Consider the following 22,094-nt stretch of genomic DNA (forward strand, 5'->3'; position numbering starts at 1 on the left):
GACAAGAGCATGTGCTCCTTCTGTGCGAGTTGGGACCTGCCTATATTCACCTGTGTTTCCTGCTCCCTGGATGGGAAAACAAAGGCTCCTCTTCCTCTCAAATGGCCTCAGAGACCTCCCTTCTCTCAAATGGTAGCTACAGACCTGGTATCTGCCAGCACGGCAGTATTGTAGGGAGGAGTGGAGGAAAAGAAACAGAAAAGCAGAAGGTGGCTCTTGGAAGAATTTGCATTGAAAATTCACTTGATCTCTTGTCTGTAATATCACTTGATCTCTATTTTAACTCTTACCTAATGTATTCCCTTTTGAGTTTATAAATTATTTTTATAGCTGTATGGCATCTATATGCTAATTTATTGGATTTAAACTGGATATCAGTTTTGCATGTTCGTCCTATAGGACATCAGTTTACTTGATTTTATTTCTTTTTAAGCAAGATCTGAAACCCAGTCTTATGCAAGTGCTTTGCACTGAAGCAGCAAAACTCTACGTTCTTTTTAAAAGTTTGTAGATTATAGGTTTACTCTCAGTACATATAGTAGGCACTGTCACAGGAGTGAGGTACCAGCATAAACCAGATATTTCTCCTTGTTTTAAAATATTGAACTGGAGAACTTTGTGAATATTTGGGTTTTTTCCAGTATTACCCTAGGGGTTAGGAAGATGTTTTTCATTGTCCCAGTCTTTTCCAAACTGAATAAGAGTAGAAAACTTATTTAATAAGATATGGTGCCTGTGCATAATTAAGTTCCTTTTAAGAAGTTGACAAGTATTTTATTTAGAATTTGTTATTATTCATTTAATGGCTTCTATGTGTGCTTCTTTGAATGCAGAAATAATGACAGTATGTAACAGATCTCCGGAGGTTTTTTATATTTTTATTTTTGTATTTACAAGTTCATAGTATTTTTATATCTGGGTGCATTGTAATAAACAGCTGTTTGATCCTTAGAAAAGCAGGATGATGATGTTGTTATGAGGCTGTTAGGTAGGAGTATGGACTGATTGATATTTCTGGTAAAGGTGATTATAAGTTACTTCAATGTATTATTTAGCAGTTGGACAGTTTCAATTAGTCTACAAAGTTTTGTTCTTACTGCTACAGAAAAGTAAACAAGAAACGCCATTTGGCTCGATTTCAGAATGCCTAAAGAAATATTAAACTTTATTTTGTTACAGAACTATCTTCTGGGGAAGAAAGAGACCTCTGAGATGGCAGACAGAAATAAAGAGGTGCTACTAGAGGTAAGAATGTCAAACTAGAAATGACATAGTAGTCATTTTGGAGCATGAAGACAAACTGCTAAAGGTTGTGATGATTGAAATTGATGGACAGAGCAGAATGGAATTCTGGAACACTGTGAATGGAATGTGTTCTCTTTGAGATAAATGGCTGTTTTAATGTAACACTGCTTCAGATGTGATCAGTTAAAAAAGTTTCTGCACTTAGTTTAGTATCTGAAATACCATACACAGTGATAATCAAATTGAGATTGCCTCTAGCTATGGCTAAAACCATTAATTTCAAGTTGAGATTTGCAGACCTGTGACCTGTTTTTTGTGACCTTTTTTTTTGACCTGTGGTGCTAGAGAATTTTTACTAGCACTTTCCAAATTTTCATTTCTACAAAATTCTAGAGCATGGGTCTGGAGACTGGTTTAAATTAATATTTCAAATTTTGATAATAAGCGAAGCAGTAGTAAAAATTTTTTCAATTACATTTTAAAATTTAAAAAAAACCAAATTACTGAATTTTAAGAAATGCATTATTATCAAACACATTAACCAGTTTACAGAAATAAGGGCATAAAAGTGTGGAACAAATAAAGCACACAGTAAATATAGCCTTCATAAGCTGAAAACTAAATACTTCTGTGACTATGGCTGAAGTGCCACAGGTTCCACTTGATTTCCAGAATAATGATTATGATTTACATAGTTACCCAAAGGTGAATATTTGGGGTATTTAATTTTGAGTTAAACTTAACACAGTTTAACTTGAAAGTAGCCTATGCATATTAGTAATGTATTGTTAATATGGGTTTCAATAAGTGTATGTATGTATACTTATGTATGTATACATAGATATAAGTGTGCGTATGTATGTGTGGTTGAAAAAATTGTTTGAAGCCACAACATGCAGGGAATTGTAATTCTGCTTAACTCTTTCTGTCTTCTAAGATTATTCATAAGTCTCTGCTGCATATTAATCTGGAGTGTATTTAAAGCATTTGTTTTTCTCTCTGCTAGTTCTTTATAAATAGAACGTTAGCAGAAGTTGCAGTGTTGTGGGCAGTTAGTAGCAGTGAAGTACTCCTGGAATGAATTGCAGCTGTGTCTGATGGATGCACAGTTAGGTTTGTGTGTGCTTATACATATGAGGCTATATAAGGTGACCTTGTGACCTTAAAGCCAGTAAAGCCATGGGGGATCTATTACTGAGAAACAGTGTTCAGAAAATCTTTACAGTAGCTGCTAATGATTTTTCTGTCATTGCTGCACTGAGCAAATGTTGAGACACCCTATCATGCTTGTCTGAATTGCCTTATTGCTTCTCTAATTTATCTGTAGTTCATATCTCATGTGAAAAAAGATCTGTTCCTCCTACAAGTGCATTCCTTGGATAAAGAATTTCAGTCATTCAAAACAATCCACTGCATGCTCTCTATTCTGTCTGTTTCCCAAACTGCTGTGTTTATTGGCAGGAATGCTTCTGTGGAAGTTCTGTAACTGTGCCAGAGATTGAGGGAGTTTTGTGGCTGAAAGAGGATGGTAAGAAATCTTGGAAGAAACGTTACTTCCTTCTCCGGGCTTCTGGAATCTACTATGTCCCTAAAGGGAAGGCAAAGGTATGCTACTTAAAGCAATTGCTCTGAATTGTTCATTGCTGGTAAACAGTGCACACAAGAGTTGACTTCAAGTTTTGGCTTAGCTGTGCCTTTCCAAGTGCCATATCCCTTAATTAAAATGCTGGCTTTATCATGGAAATACTGTGTGAATTTTTGTGGCAGCACTTGATATGAAGGGTGTAACCCCAGTTTAAAACTACAAGAATACAGGGGACTGCTTCTTGGGTTGGTTGTTCAGAAATACTTGAGAAAAAGCTTTTGGTGGAGCTAAGAAGCTGGTCTTTGCTGAAGCAGAATTTGGATGGAGGACCAAATTGCTCTGCAGATGTCAATCATGAAGTATCAGACCAACTCCACAATGTCTGCATAATTTCATTATGTTTAGTTAGTTCATATAAATGGGATTTTTTTTGGACCAATTGGTGCTACATTTTTTGAAACACGTATAGGTAATTCCATTTCTACAGGATCACTTACTGCTGTTCTCTGTATCAGTAATGCAAAATAAGTAGAAAGACACTACAAATATATTACAGCTTCAAGGCTGAACTACTGTGAGTTCAAGTTATCCATGAATCCATCAGTCTTGACAGCATCAGATGATTCCCAGTACAGGAAGTCCACCTCCCACACATCTGGGAATGAAGAGGAAATCTCTATCAGCATGACAGCTCCCTTTAGAGCTGAATGCATGTCAGATGTTCTTTTTGCTTCATTAAAACAATCTGTATGCAAGTAGCCTGTTGAAATTCTTTGCCCTATACTCAATGCCAAACATCTTTAGAATTCTACTTACAGTCACACTGGAATTTGGATACCTTGATTATTACCAAGGTGAAATATAACCAGCAGCTGATAACTTCCTGATCAACCAATCATACTTGCTTTCTCCTGATACCTGCTCTGAGTAAACAGTAGTAGTCCAGTGTAAAATGTTGTCAAAAGGCAAAATGCAGACAAAACACAAAAACCAGACTGAATTTGGTTTAAAATGAAGGTGTGATGAAAGAGTTTATGCATAGCTGTATCCCCTTCTTGTGTTGGTAGTTTTTGAATCGGATAGAAACTAATATTTGACCTTAACTAGACCTTACATTAGTATTGGATCTTAGCATTAGACTGATTGTGTCAATGTGTGTGGATTTTTGTAAAGATACTTTGTACATGACTGTTTTTGTATTTACTAGGTCTCACGGGATCTCGTGTGCTTTCTCCAGCTAGACCATGTCAGTGTTTACTATGGACAGGACTATCGGAACAAATACAAGGCACCCACAGACTATTGTTTAGTGCTAAAGGTAACACTGCAGCACTTGGCTATACCTTGAATACACTTTACTTGTTCTGAACCATCAGCTGCTTTTAATCTAATTTTCCTCTAGTTCTTGTATACGATGTGAACAGTTGTTGCCTGTTCTCTGAGCTGGTCGTGACTTCATAAACATTTTCATATTGCCCTGAATTGTTTTATTTCCAGACTTATGAGTGCCAGTCTATTTAATTGTTCACTACACTCTAAAACATACACTAAAGTCTTCTTTTCCATTTGGCAACTCTATACCTTACAACTGTTTAGGTTCAAAGAGATAATACCCCTTGAAATGCTAATTGCAGGGAGTTATCTTCTCAGTGTAGGTCCAGAGTAGTGGAGAAATTAATATTAATGATTCAAGCCTACCCTTTATGGACCAACCTGAGGGAAAAGGGATGTTGTAAAGGAGGCATCTTCTGAATATAAATGACAGGTAGAAAGAACGAGTAGCAAAAACTGTTATAAAACCAGTGACCTGATCTTAAATGCATCTAATGACTTGAGTTCATAAAGTGATTTTAATTGAATCAACACATCTCCTAGTTTCTGTTGACTCCCACATAGTGTGCAGAATGGTGTCAGTTTCTGCAAGATAGCTGGGCACCAAGCTATTTTAAAAACAAGCTTTCACACTGTGCTCAGGCAAATAACATGTCTTCATGGATTTGAAATGGGGCCAGTAACAAGAGATGTTTTTAGTTGCACTTTTCCCCTCCCTGCTCTAGAGCTCATGTGGTGTTGTACATTTGACTGTTTACTGTGCCTGGAGTGTGTGCCTGCCTGTCCACTGCCTGGAAAAGGATTTAATTTTCCAGTGGACAGGGCAACATGTCTTTGAGCTCATTGAGTAGACAAGTAATATTAAATATGGGACATGATATTAGTTAAGAAAGTACACGGCTAAAACTGGAAGTATTTTCCATATTCTTATATTTTATATATATAAATTCTTTGAAGTAAATTGATTTTTCTACTTACATGTCACTTTTGTCTATATCATTTGGACAGGTTATAGCAAATTTCATTTTCAGACTTTTTGACCGCACAAAGTAGATTTTTTTTTTTAATTATTGCCATTCTGAGAATCAGATTTAATGGTAACATTACTGAAGACACAAAAATGTGTAGAAATTGTCCCTAAGTAAATTAATGGGGTAGATTTAGTTGGGTAGCTTACACCAAGTGAAGCTGTATTTTCTACGTGGAACTGATGAATCACCAAATTATTATATTAATCAGGATTCAGTTCTGCCTTCATCGGTTCTTATAATGTTACATCAACATTTTCAATTAGTACTAATGTATAGAAACCGCACAGTTTTAAAAATAGAAATAGAGTTTTGTGCCACAAAGGCTCACTAAGCTAGAAAGTATCTCCTTTGGGACAGGTAAATGGCAAGTACAGACTGAAGGCCCAATACTCTACTGTTGTCCAGACTGGATTTGTCTTTATCTTCACTCCTTTGTTTATATCAAAACTTAGTGTGCTCACATCAGGTGCTGTGCTATTGTTAAGTGTAACATTTGTGTGCTAATTTATAAAGTTAACTCCTTGGTCCTAAATGTCAGATTTCTGAGAAATTCTTTTATTTCTATATAACCAAAGTTTTGAACAAGTCCAGAAAGAAGCTGGCTTGTTAGCAAAGTAATTGTATTTGTTTCTATAGACTCTTCTTTGTTATACAACTTGTATGTGTAGGAGGCTGGTAGTGAAAAATGAAAACAACTATCTACTATCATAAGAAAATATGTTGTATGTATTCTCTTTATGGACATAAACAGCTTATGTTCATTTAAAAATAATTGTGTTGGAAGGCAACAGAATAGAATATTCTGAAAAAGCTTAGAAGTTCTTTGATATATGTTTCAAACAGTCTTCAGTAAAACTTAAATACCTACAGTCCTCTAGCAAAACTCTGTTGTGTCACTGAGCTGTAAGCTAACAGAGGAAATGATAAGAACTGGGCTGTTCAGTTACCCCAACAGCTGAGAAACCTGTAATTTCTAGAGCATGGACAGGAAACAACTGAATAGCACATCCAGAATGATTTCCAGTGTCTGATTTTTGAAAAACATGTGTTTGTTTCTTGACTGCTGAATTGATAAATACAGTGCTTTTACATTTTTTATACATAAATGTGGGAGCAGCAAGTATTTTTTTAGATGATAGCCCTGTATCGGTAAGGTGGGAACCTTGAAGGCTTCTACAAGCTGAAAATAGAATTGTGCTTAAGAGCATGTCACTTGGGGAACGTCTCACTTAAGCCTGCAGAGGCAGAGAAGACCAGTGTGTTTGTTTTCCTCTAGTTTGGGGGATTTTTATATGAGAGAAAGGTGAAATATCGGTTGTCTCTGTCCAAAGACTCTTGGTGGGTAGAAAGTACCTACAGCCCTAGAATAGTGAAAGACTAGCCCTTTCTTAGTGTTTGAAATCAGTTGAAATCAGTATGTGCTGGACTCACTTCCAAATGTGTGTGTTAAGCAATCCCCATTGAAATTCACCTCCTGAAATATTCTGGAACATTTTTAAGTGGGGTTAAATACACACTACTGTTGAAGAGCTTCCAGCATTAGATTTATCTGTATAGACATCAACAAATAAATGCTTTCCTTGCATTCCTAGCTATGAAAACATTGATGAGAATGCACAATTTTTTGCAGCATCCTCAGATCCAGAAGAAGTCCCAGTATATCAAATATCTCTGCTGTGATGATGTAAGAACTCTACACCAATGGATCAATGGCATCCGCATTGCTAAGGTAACCCCCAGGCATTCTTACACTGCTGTCATGAGTAGTTGTCATCATCTGCTTAAGACCATTTACATTTGCTTAGCAAAATACAGGGTAAACCTAACTTCCCTCTGTTTAGCAATTCTGAACATGAACTGTAAAATCTTCTTACATTTTTCTTTCCTCAGCAAAATTATTATAGGCTTTGTTATAATAGTTCAGTAATTGGGCCTTTTCTTGTTTCTGCTGCCTCCCTGTCACATGAAACAGTTCTGTATGGCATCCATCATAGACAGATTTTAGCCAGCTCCTTTCAGATTTTAAAAAAGAAGGCTTATGGGAAAAGAGAATTTAGAACATAGAGTTGATTTTCAAGATCCTCAGCATGTCTTAGTTTATTCATTGGGCCATTTTTTGCTTGACACTGTCTCTTCTCGCACAAATAAATTGTTTTTCTTTCTTTCAGCAATTCACTAATGCTATTAATATTACCTGAACTCCATAACATAGAGCCTGTGTTGCTTTGGGGGTACTGGCAGGAGGAAAGGCATAATAGAGAAGCCAGAGGTGGAGCTCAACAGTCTGAAAAGAGTGTACAGCCTATATAGAGTTGTTAAACTTGTTTGTGATTTTGCTTAGTACGGGAAGCAGCTATACATGAACTATCAGGAAGCATTGAAGAGAACAGAGTCAGCATATGACTGGACCTCCTTGTCTAGCTCCAGTATCAAGTCAGGCTCCAGCTCATCTAGTTTGCCAGGTAACAATGTGATCTATCTCATAATACAAAGATTCTATTGCTTTTGTTATCATCTGCTGTCTGGATGCCTCAAGAGAGACTGTTGCAGGAAATGGACTGTTTCTCCAAAGTCTTTTATGCTATGTTTAGTCTAAACCACAGACTTTATCTATAACATTCTGTATGTGTATATCTATATACATATGCATACAGGTAAAAACCCATTTTGCTGTATTACTTACAGTGATGTCTGTGTTTGAAATATGCAGCAGTTTCTTGTTCACCTCCAAAAACCAATGTTTTTCTTATACTGAGAGGAGGAAACATCATTTCAAATTCCTGATGCCTCTATGTTCACCTATTTGAAAAATGAAATTTATATTGTAATGATGCATAGAACATATATTCGTAGTTCTTAAACTGCTTTGTGGACTGAAATGTTTGAAATTGGAAAATGAGAACTAGCCCCCCCTGCCCAAAGGCAAAGATCTAAACAATCTCTTTAGAGAACTTTGAAAATACGGTTTCTGTTCCCATGTCAAATTGTTCATGCCTGCATTAATGTGCTCCCATTTATCTCTCAGCAGAACTGGGGCTGGTTTCTTGTTGCATGTAACAGTTTAAAAATTGATTAATAGTTTATACAGTGTAATTTCTTTGTTCAGAGCTGACTGATGCTTTGGTGGATTATTCAGAACCTTCAGGGGCTATGTTCTTCATTGAAAGTGTGCTATTGTGTGAAGGTGTATTGTCTGCCACAGATATGGGTTGGGAAGTAATGCTACTGAATTGGACAGGTTCAGAAAGTAGCCTGTAAGAACGAGCTAAGCAAATGCAGCCTAACTGGGAAGGTACCTTGTTGTTTCAACTGTGTGGCATAGCAGTAAATTCTTGGTCACTTACAATTTCTCCATCCAAGCTGGATGTTATTCTGATAAAGTGTAAATTCCTGTAGGGAGCTGAGCCACAGCTAACTAGCCAAGCATGTTCTGCCAAAGTTTGATTCCAGCCTGTGCCAGGACACTTGGGATTACACAGAAAGCAGGTGCCAGGCTGAATAAATTTGTCTGGCTGTGCCAGCTGCTGTCTTGTCACCCTGTGGACCCAGAGCATCATTTGTTGGCCACTTGCAGGATGCACACCAGCCTTTCTCTTGTGTTGAGGAATAAGTCATTGGAAGCAGTGTCCTGCCTTGGCTGGTGCAGTTTGTCTGTCCACGGCCTGTGCCCAGGGTACATTTTTAAGTTTGTGCTGGGAGGGAGTGCAGGAGAGAGCAGGCTGCATGCACTGCATGAAATGGTGCTTTTCCCAAAGTGCAGGGATGTGGCATGGTTCAGAACCCACACAGCTGCAGGGATTTTACTTTGAAATGTATCTGACACACTCTCATCCTTGTGCAGCTTCAGGTTTGGTTGATACCAGGCATCTGTTGTAATGGTTTGGCTGTGAGCTAGAGCTTATGCAGTCATTACTGGGAGCAGTGGCCTCTAGGGACATGTTTAACAAAGTTGCATTGTATTGACATTACTCTTACATTCAAAAACATATGCTAACTGTTCCTTAATATTTTTTTCTGAACAGAATCTCAATCAAATCACTCTAATCAGTCTGACAGTGGAGTTTCTGACACCCAGACAGCTGGCCATGTCCGTTCCCAAAGCATTGTCAGCTCCATGTTCTCTGAGGCCTGGAAACGAGGCACTCAACTGGAGGAATCCAGCAAGGTAACAAGAAGACTTTAGTTTGAGAACCAACACCCAACAAAATGTATGAGACAGTGTTGTACCTCTTCCACCTCTGTCTTGAGTGGCATTTCTTCTGTGTTTTACGTGGTTAATTTACACTGCTATATAATTGTTTTTTAGGATTCACTTTTTCAGGTAATTAAGCCCTGCAACTTTCTGTTCTTTCTTTTATTTGTGTGCATAGAAGCGTTTTGTTCTTTGAAGGCATTATACAGCCCCTCTCACAGAGTCCTATTTACTAATGTTGAATGAAGACAAAATAAAAAGATAAGCTGTTAACAAGTTGAATGAAATTCTTTCACTAAGATCTTTCTCCAGTTAAGTAGCCACATCTTTCCTTTGTAAAGATGTGAATAACTGGGGCCTGAAAGCAGGTATATATGTTTTGAAATACTTCAGTAGTTTTTACTCAGAAGTGTTTTGTTAGGTGCAAATGGAACCAGTAACCTCAGATATGGTCAAAACAAAAGAACTGACATTGTCAGCAGTTGTGGATTAAGGCAGATGTAGTATCTCCAGTTGCTGGTAGAGAGTTACAGAAGACTAACCCACTGAGGCTGGGGCTCAGGTCTGTTGTGGTTAGTTTTCTGTGTGTTGGTTAGTTTTCTGTTCTTTCTATGGTCAACTGTTGTAGTTCCTGGGGAAGATTTCCGTGTACAGGAGAAATTCTGCTGAAGCTGTTTGTTGTCAAATGTGAAGGAATCTCCAGGTTCCTGAACAACCTTGATGTCATTAACTGTAGCAGCTACCTGTGGAAGTGCACTATGAGAAGCTGTCATTACTTCTGTCAGTTCTGAATCTTCCCCAGACCCCAGGTTCAAGCTACAGAGGAAGCTTTTTAAAACCAAAACCACAGGCCAATATACCTGGCACTGGTGCTTCAGATAAATAACTAAAAATAAGATAACACAATGAGAAAGCATATGAGAAAGCATAAGACAGTGTGAAAGCTGACATAGCTGCTTCCTTTGGGATTCATAACTTTTATTCAATGCCTGCTGGCTTGGGAGTTGTCTGATTCTAATAGTAATGTAGTACTCAGTCCAGGAATGTAGCTTGCTAAGTTGTGGTCCAAGTTTTCTTACTGCATGATTGCAACACATGGTGCATGTCCATTAGCAGATGGCTTCTGTGTGGGTATAGGATGCATCATTTCTGCAGTAATGAGCTGCACAAGATGGGGCATTTGCTAGCAGGTATCCAACAGAGGTGAAAGAGTACTGCTGTGAGAATGATAATATTACTTTTTCCTCAAGTTTTGGGTTCAGTGTAAATTCTGCTGCTACATATACTCACTGTGAGATTTTAAGCAAAAGTTTGAAGTTCACTACCTTGGGGTTACTGTTGTTCTTTATCAAGTCTCTAGTGCTGCTGGCAATTGCTTATTTAAACCCCAAGAATTTTTATGCTACATTATTAAAGCCATGGTAAAAATAAAATATTCAGAATGCTTCCTGCATTGAGGAATGCTATCCATGTATCAATATTTCATCAATTTGAATTCCTTTCTGCAAATCCAAGAAAAGGTTTATTTCTTCACCTTATGCATAACACAGGTAAATGGGTTGCCCTAAAACTTCCAAAGAATCCAAGTGAAATGAACTGTGTGAACTTACAGAAGCTGTATTTAAACAATTGAGTGAATTTCAGTGAAACTACAGTGTAAATCTGGCCCTGGGAACTTGAATAACCAGGAAATCAGATTGGCAGTGGAATATGTTAAACTGTGTGGCAAGAAAGGTAACAGCAGTGTTCAAGAATTGTAATTTACATGGGAAGGTGTTCCCAGTGATACTGAGATGTGCTTTTAGTCAGATTGGTCGCCAGTTACCTCAGAGGCAGCTTTGCTACAGTGCTTTGGTGTCAAAGCTGGCTTAAGAAGTCCATGTGGGCCAGGTTGCTGCCAAGTGGCAGAACTTTCCTGCATGTCCCTTCCCTTTGTGCAACAGCTCTCTCCCACCTTGTCAGCCTTGGCTCCTTTGCCTGGGCAGGCAGGGCAGAACACAGAGCGTGCTGTGTCTCAGCAGGCAGATGGCATTGGTGCTCTTTCCAGCCAGGGTGTTGTACTGGTGCCTCAGCAAATTAATAACGGGTGAGTTCTGCCCACTTTGCCCTCATTTACCCAAAACTTCCCAATAATTTCTTGAAGGTGAAAACATACTGAGATTGCTAGAGATCTGTCATATTTGACCTAAATTCAGTAACCAGTCCAAAAGCATGGGAAAAGAGATGGCAAACAGTTCAATTGCAAAAGTTTGTTTTCTCAGGAAAAAAAATAGCTAAAAAAAAGCACAGATTATATAAAAAGAGATACTGTTGTTTTATAGCATTTTTTTAGAGTTCCAGATAGTCATGAAGATGCATGTCACAAATAGGAATTGCCAGTGTGCAATAAGTAATTTGTCAAGATATACAGAAGGATATCACATAATTATAAGGACAAAAAAAGGATAAATGAATCTCTCTCAAGGTTCTTCTGTAAAGAAAGTATCACGGACTATGTTTCTGGATGTTGAAATTTATTTGATTCTGTGGAGATGGGAGGGGCTCCTCCTCCTGAGATGCCCAATAGTCTTCTCTCTGTCCTGAGTGTTTAATTTGTTCACTGTGAAGATGACTGTCTTCAATGGGTATAAAGAAAACACCACCCTCTTTCAAATATATCTAAGATTAAGAAAAACTTTTCCCAAAATACAGATAATCCATCTGCTTCATATTTTGAAAGATTCCTCTTTGCCCAAAGAATACTTTATTCATTTGTTCCCAGTTGGACAGTGAAGAGCTCATTGAGTCTCATTTGCTTGTTAGATTTTGAACACCTTATTTCAAATGTTATGCTACAAGTACCCAAATGCATGCTTTAAGGGACAAATTCAGATTCCCCAAGGTCTTGCCATTCAGGGATAGCTATTCTGTTATGGCTTCATCTCCCTCTCTCTCTCTGTTTTATGCTGCCTTTATTTTTCCTGTTGCCTTTTGCTGTCTCAGGTGTCAAAAGTGAAGCTCAGCACAACTAAGGGCAGCACACCCAGGGTGCCTTATACAGGGCACAATTAAGGTCAGGTGGTGCTAATTGAAAATTCATTAACCTGGGTGATTGAGGGAATGGGAATTTACAGACTAACACTTGCAAGAGATGAAGATTTCTGTTTTGTAATGTGAACACCTTGATCCAGACCTGTTAATATTTTTGCCTTCCAGACCTAATGTGACAGGCAGAGGCATACCCCATGTTTGTTGTAAAATCACTGTTTATTGCTTCTGACTCTAATCCTTTTGATGGAGTTCTGCACAGGCAGACACTGCACACCTGTGTTTAGAACAAAGCAATATGCAAATGTGTTCTTCCCGTGCAGATGAGCCTAATTGGGCTTACTTATTGCAAAGTATCTACTAATAAGGTATAGGTACCCAGTGTGGTCAGTCACTGTGGTGGTGGTGTATTTCTAATGCATGTTTCTGTGCTGTGCACTGTAAAATTCACAACTTGGCTTGTAGCCAAAACACGTTGTATAAGGAGGATGTTTATAAATTTGAGTAATGCAATTGTCATTTTAATTTTTTAAGAAGAATGTAGGCTTACAGTTTTTGAGAAACAACTTAACTTGAGCACAACACAAGTAGACTAAAATACTGCCTGCTGCTTTCCCATTGATCCTTCCATTAGTCGGCTTTTCCCTGTTTTTCCTTATTTTTTCTCTTTAACATATGAGTTGCATGTGTAACTTTCCTTTCCCAAGTTTACTTTGTTTTGCAGATGTCTAAACATTTCCTTCTGGGGAAGTTTTCTAGGAAAACTTGGTTCTTCTTCTTCCCTATTTTTTCCTTACCAGTCATGGGTAGTAGAGCATGTGAAGGAGAAATATCTCAGTACTATTCCTGCAGAGCTTGCTCTCAGTGTGTTTTAGAGCAGTTCAGGATTTCTACATTTTGTAACACTGAACAGTATAAGGCCTGAACTAACAGATGTAAGGATTTGACATGCTCTGGGAGACTGTGTGTGGTTTGATTCCAGTCATACTGCGCTGAGATGTCTACAGAGCCTCTGGCTCTGCCTCGGTCACGGCCTGGGCTGCTCGGGGGGGGGGCTCTGTTTGGGTCATTACGCTTGTCCAAAGCAGGCCGGTAGTTCTCACTGGGTCCCACTGCCTGCCCCAGGGCAGTAACAAGGCTGCTGGTGTATTTTCCCTCTGTCAGCAGCTTCGCTTGGAGCAGAACTGGCTCCAGTGATTTTTGTTGTCTCTCCTCCCAGCCTGCCCCATCCCCTTGCATGGTCCCGGCTTGTCAGTGTATGGAATTGTCTCTTGCTCCAGTGTTTTGCTAATAATTCTTGCATGCTGTAATCTGCCACTTAATTTTTAATGTTGGGCACATTTAGACCTTCACTTTATAATCTCTTTGTCTCTTTCTCTCTCTCCCTCCTTCCCTCTCTCTTCTTTTTCTCCCTTTCCACTTTCACTAAAAATCCCTTCCCCATAGGCCCGAGTGGAGCCTGCAGGTCGGCCCTTCATGTCTGTCGCAGCCCCCGTGTCCCCGCAGACGAAAGCGGTGACGCCCTACACAGCATCGCAGCCCTCCCCGCCGCTGCCACCGCCCCCGCCGCCGCCCCCGCCGCCCCCGCCGCCGCCGCCCCCTCCGCCCCCGCCCCTGCCCAGCCAGGCCGCCCCGTCCGCGGGCTCGCCCGCCACCATGTTCGTCAAGTACAGCACCATCACCCGGCTGCAGAACGCGGCCCAGCACGGCGGCCCTTTTTCCAAAGCCCCTGCTGTGCAGCAGGCCCCGCCGCCGCCCCCGCCCTCGGCAAAGCCTCAGATCCTGGTGCCCCCCAACGGGGTCATGCCGCCCCCCCCGCCCCCACCGCCGCCCCCCACACCGGGCTCGGCCATGGCACAGCTGAAGCCAGCACCTTGTGCCCCCTCCGTGCCGCAGTTCACTCCACCACCGCCGCCCCCCAAGATACATCAGGTCCAACCAAATATAAGCCAGGCCGCTGTTGCCTCCTCGTTGCCACCACCACCTCCTCCTGTGCCTGCCCCACCACCACCCCAGGCACCCCCAAAGCCTGTAATGGCAGCTCTGCCCCCTCAGCCTAGCGGGAAGGCAGCATCACCAGGGGTCACACATGTCACTCCCCCTGTGACTGCAGCCTTGCCCCTTGCAATAAAGAAACAACCAAGTGTCACTTCTCCCCAGGTGCCTCCTCTGCCCCCAGCCCCTCCTGGCCCCACTCCCCCTGCAACATTCCCAAAGCAGCAGAGTTTCTCAGTAAAGCCTCCTCCGTCCCCTCAGTCCCCAGTGCCATCGGTGGTGAAGCAGATAGTCAGCCAGTTCCCCCCTCCTCCCACGCCACCTGCCACTGAGCCCCAGCCTCTGAAACCCCTTCCACTGAGTGTGGCTCCACAGTCGCCTCCAGCAGTGAAGGCAAAGCCCAAATGGCAGCCTGCTGCTGCTCCTTCACCAGATTTCCCCCCTCCTCCACCAGAGAGCAGTTTAGTGTTTCCTCCTCCACCTCCTTCCCCAGCTTCCTCTGCAGGTTCTCCCCCGCCTGACAAATCAGGGTCTCCGGTAAAAAAGGCCGGCAAGACATCAAGCCCCGGAGGGAAGAAACCACCTCCAACACCTCAACGCAACTCCAGCATCAAGTCCACAAGCTCCGCTGAGTACCATGAGTCCAAGAGGCCTTCAGTGGACCGCCTTGTCAGCAAATTTGCACACTCCCCAGAGCCATCAGGATCTCCTTCCAAGGAGTCATCGCCTCCTCCAGCCCCTCCAAAGCCAGGAAAGCTCAACCTTTCTGGTGTGAGCCTGCCCATTGTCCTTCCACAAGGGGGGATGCCAGCCAAGGCTTCTGCTACGAGCGTGTCTGGAAAGGAACCTGTGGTTGAATTCCCTTCACCACCATCCGATTCAGATTTCCCACCACCACCCCCTGAAATAGATCTTCCTCCCCCTCCAGTAGAAATTCCATCTGTGTTTTCAGGCAGCACCTCTCCAAAAGTCGCTGTTGTAAATCCCCAGCCGCAGGCGTGGTCAAAACCATCTGTGAAAAAAGCCCCACCACCCACACGGCCCAAGCGGAACGACAGCACCCGACTGACACAGGCAGAGGTTGCGGAGCCCCCAGGGTCAGCTGGCCCCCAAGTGCCCACCTCACCCAAGTCCAGCCTTAGCGTTCAGCCGGGATTCCTGGCAGACCTCAACCGGACGCTGCAGCGGAAATCCATCACCCGGCACGGCTCGCTCTCCTCCGCGCGCATGTCCAGAACGGAGCCCACGGCCACCATGGACGACATGGCCCTGCCTCCGCCACCGCCAGAGCTGCTGGCTGACCAGCAGAAGACCAGCAGTTTTGGGGGCAGTCATATATCTGGCTATGCAACATTACGGAGGGGGCCGCCCCCCGCGCCCCCCAAAAGGGATCAGAACACCAAGCTGTCACGGGACTGGTAGTCAGTCCCCAGATCCAGTGCTCTCCATGACTTGTGGGCTGCTGTGATCGGCCAGCCCATGATCCCGTGCACGTGGAGAGGATGTGGGGATGTGGATGACAGCCCCATTAAAAGAGGTGATCTCAAACTGCAGCTATGGCTAAATGTAAAGACATTCCCCTTTCATGGCTAGGTTAAGAAAGATGGGGGCATAGGGATGTTGATACTTTATTGGGAAAAGTGGGTAGAGAGGTGTTGGCTTCATTCTTTCAGTTTCTTTTACCCTCCTTATGGATTGGACCAAACCCCCATTTTCTTACTTTTTCTGCATTTAGGGGAGGGGGAGGGAGATAATTTTTTTGTAGTGTCTGTCCACGTGAGACATGTTTGTGCATGTATAATAAGTGTAGGTATATAATATATTGTGATATATTTCGTCGCAATTATAGAAGATAACCAGAATGTTTTTGTAGAACCGTATTTATTGTTTCAGTCAGTATATTATCTGGAATCGGACTCTAACTGGTCAAATCTTACCATAAAGATGGAGATGTAGGGGGCACTTTAAAGAAAGGAAATAAAAAACTCAGACCCACAAACTTCTCAGCAGTTTGTGGTGGGTAAATTCTGCAAAGCTGAGGTGTTCGGCTGGTAACTGTATGTTGTCCATTGATTGAAAAGTACAGATGAAACATACCAAAACATTCTGGTCATAATACTACTGAAAATGAGTATGTTCAGAGGAAAGAAATAGATTTTATATATAGTGGGCTGGAGTGAAATATATTTATACTATAAAGAGCCTCCCCCTCCTTTCAAATAGTTTAAAAATATACACTGATAGAAATTATTTCAAACTTATTTGTCCATGCAGTTAAGTAGGATAAATATATATTATTCCAAACCATTATGCATTCTAACTGATAATAGGCTCAATCATTTGTTTCTATGGCTCAAGATGAATATATTTGTGTTAACCCCTTCTGAAAGCTGCCAGGACTCCTGCAATTGAAAATCCTGCCAACCCCCAAGGCTGACCCGCGCCGATCCGTGAGCTGTCCGTGTAACTCTTACCCTGAGTGAACAGGTAGGTTTCTGTAGAAAGTGCTGTGCGCTCACACAGGCATGCACAGCGTCCAGTCTCACCTGCTCTGGGCCTGGTAAGATGTAGTGTCTTCACAAAGTGTCTGGAAATGTGTGAAGAAAGTGTTGTCATTGACTGGAAATTGTCAGGAAACTTTCCCTTCTGGAAAGAGAGAAGGGAGCAGCAATTTCAGGACAAGCAGAGTAGGAATTCTCTTTGACCTGCCAGAGACTGTGACCAGTGCATTAACCTGTATTACAAAGTTCCACTTCTAGCTGTCAAGGAAGAAGACTGGGAAAAAAACAACCTTAAAGAGGCAATAACATTTGCTAAGAATTTCATCTAAGGGCCCATATGATTATAAAGTAGACTATTGGTTTGCTTGGTTTTTGTTAGTCACTGATTTACAATCGGTCACCACATCAAGCATGAATGACAGTCCTTTTTCTTCAGTAGCTACTTCAGTAGCTTGATTGTACAGTCTTACCCACATACTCAGACCTTGTGATAAGGTAGTGTAAGTGGTCTTATGTATCACTGCACATTCCTTGCAGAGTGGTGGGACACAGCCTTTGTAAAACAACTAAAATACTTGGACTGTAACTACCCCCATCCAGCTGTTACAGCTTCCCTTGTCAGCATGGGGATATTGTCAATACATAGTATCAACAGACTCATAGGGCAAATAATTTCACTGTTTGCCTACTTTTTCTTCAAAAACAAACTTTAAATGCTTTCTTTTTCCCAAAGAATGAAACAAAGACAGCAGCTTGACCTGGCAGTATCTTCACATGTGTAAAACCAATAAAACTAATCTTTCATTAAAGTAATTCAGGATGATACATTTAAGAAATATTGTGACAGTGTCCCCCATTCCCTTTTTTTTAATAACTTTTTTTTTTAAGTCCAAATAATGAAATAAATGTCTTTGTGAATATTTTATGAATAGGAAAAAAAGTTTTGCTAATTTGAGGTGGAAAATTACACATCTATAACTATATAGTTTTAAATAGGTGCATCATGAAAAGAGAAGAATTAGTGGTGCTGTCTCTGCTGAACTGTTTCATATGATTTTTTTAAAATCTGTTTCAGCACCTCTGGAAATTGTTTTAATATTTCAGACTAGATTTTTTGAGCAATAAGAGTATATACCATTATGTGCATTTTTAAAGCACTGCTATGGAAAGGCACTTTTTTGTATCTTTCAAATTGTTCACCAAGTTTTGTTTCTACTATTTTTGTGCTTACAAAGTGTCCTTAAAAGCATTTGCATTGTTATTTTAAGCATGCTCAGTGTAGCTGGTGACTAACTTCACAGGAGGGTTGTTAAGCTATACTGCAGTTCATGGGTGCTCTAATTTTCACGTTGCTCCTCCTGCTGCTGTGCGCAGCTCCTGGGGCTCAGACACGCCAGAGGGCAAAAGGTGCTCGCTACAGCTGTAGCTGCTGCGCCCTTAGCCGTGATGGGGAGGGGGGCACATTCTCCTGCTCCTGGCAACATGTGCTCCCAGGTGAGAGCAGTCAGGGAATTCTGCTTGCCCCATCTGCTTTTCGTTTCCCAAGACAGCCTTACTGGTGTGTGTCACTTCCAGCCCTTTTACTGTAGCTCATTCAGTGCGGGTACCTCTGGGCTTTGGACTTGGCGCATCAATGTTCTGAGTGCAATTTCTTCAGAGGCATTTCAGCTTTGTTCTCGTTTTTTTGTGCCCACATTTATTTCCCTGATATCTCTCCCTAGACAATTAATCCATGCAGGCTGCAGGCTGCCCACAGCTTGCTGGGAGACAGTTGTGCAACTCTGAAGTCTGCAGCAAAAAGAATGAATATCAGCAAAGGTGGCACCCTGTGTTCCTTCTAGTTAGAGTTTCCTTCCTAAGGCAGTGGTGATCCAGTGAGTGGCTGCTGCTTGCTTTCTCTCAGCTGAGCATGGAAATTTGGCTACAGTGTGCTTCAGACAACCTGATTGCCTTTTCAGGTTATGAGTTACCCCCCACTGTAACTTGCTTTTCCAGTATATTTACTGATTTTGTGACAGTGAATATTTACACCTTATTTTGCAAGTAAGTTGTTTTCCCCCCATGTGCAGTCATCTCATAATTGCACCATAATATTTATTAAATCAGAAAATTAAGGGGCTGGATTTCAGACACCCAGGAAGAGGCTTCCTGCTACAAATATGGGCAGTAATACTTTTGGCAGTTTTAAAATGGGCATGTGAAGGCTGAGTGTTCATACTCCAGACACAAAAGTGCTTTGATCTCAAAATACACAGAGTGTACAGCTGCAGTTGCATTTCATGACGCAGAGCACAGGGTGGCCACTTGTTAAGGTGGCTGTCAGAGGACCCTGCTGCTGCAAGGGCACCTGAGAGGGCTCAGCTGTGTTCGTTAATCTTTTCCACATTCAGTCTTCATTTCCCCTCTGCTCTGCAGCGTAGCATCCACCTCTGAGTAGCAGAACCACGTGTCTGTGCCCACAGCCCAGGTGTAGAAAGCAGGGAGCTAATCTCAGATGCTTACATCACCATTCAGGTGCTGGGGAGTTGCTTTGAAAGGGAAAATTAGGCTCTTCTAGCAGCACTAGGCTTAGATGAGAAGTTACTTTTAAAACTAAAAGAAACCACAGGTTCTAAACAAACCATAGGTAACATGTTTCAGGTGGCCATGCTTGGGGCCGTTAGTCTTTTAACATCTGTAGCTGGGAGAGGAAGTTAGGCACAAGTGTTTGAATCACTCTCTTACTTTCTATGGAAGAGGAAGTTTCCTGCTTCACCCTGCACAGTGGTTTCCTCCTGTGGCAAACCACCCCTGACTGCTCTGACTTGGTGATGACCTCAAAGCCAAAGAGCTCCTCTCCTGAGCTTACTCTGCACTTGTCTGCAGGGCAACAGTGAGGGACACATCAGGGAAACAAAGTGCTGGTACCTGGATTATTTGGTTTCAGGTCTGAGGGGAGAGGAAGCAGTTTTTTCAACAAGTGCATTTTAGCATTTACTGTTCTGGGCTTGCATATTTATAGGTTTTCTAATTCCTTCTTCCTGTGCCCTTAGGCAACCAGATAAATCATATCAGCTCAGAGATAAAGTGTGGCCAGTCTTCCTCTCACTTAAATTTTTTTTTCCACAGTTTAAGGAACCAAAAGTGCCATTTCAACAGCAGAAGGGCAAAAAGAAATTTTCTGCTTTTTACAGAAAACAGCATAGAACCAAATTGTTTTGCTACAGTGGTACTATCGCAGGTAAATTTGTTTCATATTCCAAATAAGATTATAAGTGGGTCCTAATATGAGTATTATTTCAACTAGTGTCATGTTAAAATCAGTTGCACTCCAGAAAAGCAGTATGAATTCCCGGCAGAAGGTAGTGAGGATGAAGCCAGAACATGGGAACTTGGTTGGTTGCTGGGGTTTTTTTCCTTATAGCATTACTAAGGTGTAGATTACATACTCAGTCACACAGTGCTCCTCAGCTGCAGGTGAGTCTTACTACTTTGGGGCCCATTTGTAGCACCTGGTGTCGAGCTCTGCATTTATTCCCTTGCACCACTGGGACAGACTCCAAACCAGAGAGGATTTTAACACTATAAGGGATAGTTTCTCTTGGATTTTTTTGCCACATGCTGATGGGGTTTTAAGCTTTATTTTGGAATTCTGAGTTTGTCTAAGCTGAGTAATTTTCCTTTCTGAATTTTCTTTCCTTGAATTAAAAAATACCCATGAAGGGGCAAAAAAAAAACAACAAACCCATCAGGGTTTTGTTGCAGGGGCAGCACTCACTAATACCGTGACACAGGCTTGGTCTAGTTGTGAGAAGTTTAAGACACTAAACTGCAAGCGAGATGAAAAACGCACGCTAATTACTCTAATTGCTACTAACCAACCACGGGGAAAACAGTGACTTGGGTGATGGCCATTTGGTGCTCTGAGGCAGTCGGTGGGGCAGGGACTCCATGAGCTCTCTGCTCAGCAGATGGATCTTGGGTAAAGGGGAGGTAGAGACGGTAGAAGACTTGAAGGAACAGGAACTAGTGCTGTAGAAATTAATGAGAAGGACCTTCCGTAACAGATTGTGGACACTACACCCCCTTATTTAAATGCTTGAAGGCAGCTTGTCTTTTAGGAGATTTTGGAACTCTACCAGTTGTTACAGTGGAAAATAATTTCTTTCCAGCTTTCCCAAGATGCCAAAGATGCATTCTGAGCTAAATTCCAGGTATGCAGATGTGTGTACACCAGTCTCTTGTTGCCAGGGGTCTCATACTGCTGATCTCTAGCACATGTCTGGTGAGACAACAGGGTGCCACTCTTAGATGTTGTGTGTCCCTTGCCTTTAACCAACACTGGGAACTGGGTACACACTTGTCAAGGACAGTTTAGCAAACAAAGCTGTGCCCATGGCACCCTGCTGGCTGATTTGGTGCAGCACAATAATGCTTGTACTTCTAAAAGAAAAACTAAATGTCTTGTCATGAGTTGTAATTGGAAATCTTAGGCCTCCTAGTGGACTGCAGTGGACCAGAAATGAACTGGAGCAGCAGTTTTGTTTATAGCTTACACAAATTGTTACCAGTCACTGGGAATATTCTGTATAATACTGGAGATGCAAGTGTAAGAAGTGTCATTGCAATGATGATTTGTCTGTGCAGCAAACTTGTGCTGAGTGCTGTAAATACATTCATGTTTACTGCTTTAAAAAGAAAATTGCACATTTTATCTTTCAATGGGATTGCCTCCCCTCTTCTTCCCTTTCCAAACAGAAAAAAAAAAAAATCAAAGCTCTTTTAGACTGATAGTGTCAGGTTGGGGGGAGCTTTGCCATATTATAAATATATATAAATATATGTATAAATATACTTTTTTAAGCATGAGAGAGGACAAAAGAAATACTACATTATAGAGTACCCAATATAGATCATTATACAATGGAATATGCACAATTCAATAAAGATGTAGTTAAATTTAATAGCCTGTTTTAATCCTGTGTTTTGCAATTTTCCTTTTTCATGAGCTCAGACCCACATTGTGTTTTCAGGTCACCAGTGGTTCCTCTCGGTGCGAGTCAGGTAGGTGATGGCCCACAGCTGTATGCCATTCCTGTGCTCACTCCCAAGGAAACTGCTGCTGCTCCTTTGCACAGTTCTTTCCGCTGGCTCAGAGCTGGCTGGAGCAGCCAGGCGCTGCACACCAGTTACAGGGCTGAATTGGA

General features: G+C 41.6%; 1 protein-coding gene across 1 annotated transcript in view; it reads left to right on the plus strand.

Moving 5' to 3' along the window:
- Window positions 1-21,851, plus strand: part of RAPH1 (Ras association (RalGDS/AF-6) and pleckstrin homology domains 1) — a 79,268-nt gene extending 57,417 nt beyond the window's left edge. Inside the window, exons 8-14 of the mRNA XM_066553242.1 lie at window positions 1,180-1,245; window positions 2,707-2,850; window positions 4,038-4,148; window positions 6,824-6,922; window positions 7,535-7,655; window positions 9,216-9,358; window positions 13,859-21,851. Coding sequence (XP_066409339.1) covers window positions 1,180-1,245; window positions 2,707-2,850; window positions 4,038-4,148; window positions 6,824-6,922; window positions 7,535-7,655; window positions 9,216-9,358; window positions 13,859-15,829 — 2,655 coding nt within the window. The 3' untranslated portion in view covers window positions 15,830-21,851. The remainder of the gene's footprint in view (window positions 1-1,179; window positions 1,246-2,706; window positions 2,851-4,037; window positions 4,149-6,823; window positions 6,923-7,534; window positions 7,656-9,215; window positions 9,359-13,858) is intronic.
- The last annotated feature ends 243 nt before the right edge of the window (window positions 21,852-22,094 follow it).

The sequence above is a fragment of the Molothrus aeneus genome, chromosome 7 (assembly GCF_037042795.1).
Source record: "Molothrus aeneus isolate 106 chromosome 7, BPBGC_Maene_1.0, whole genome shotgun sequence".
NCBI classification, from domain to species: Eukaryota; Metazoa; Chordata; class Aves; order Passeriformes; family Icteridae; genus Molothrus; species Molothrus aeneus.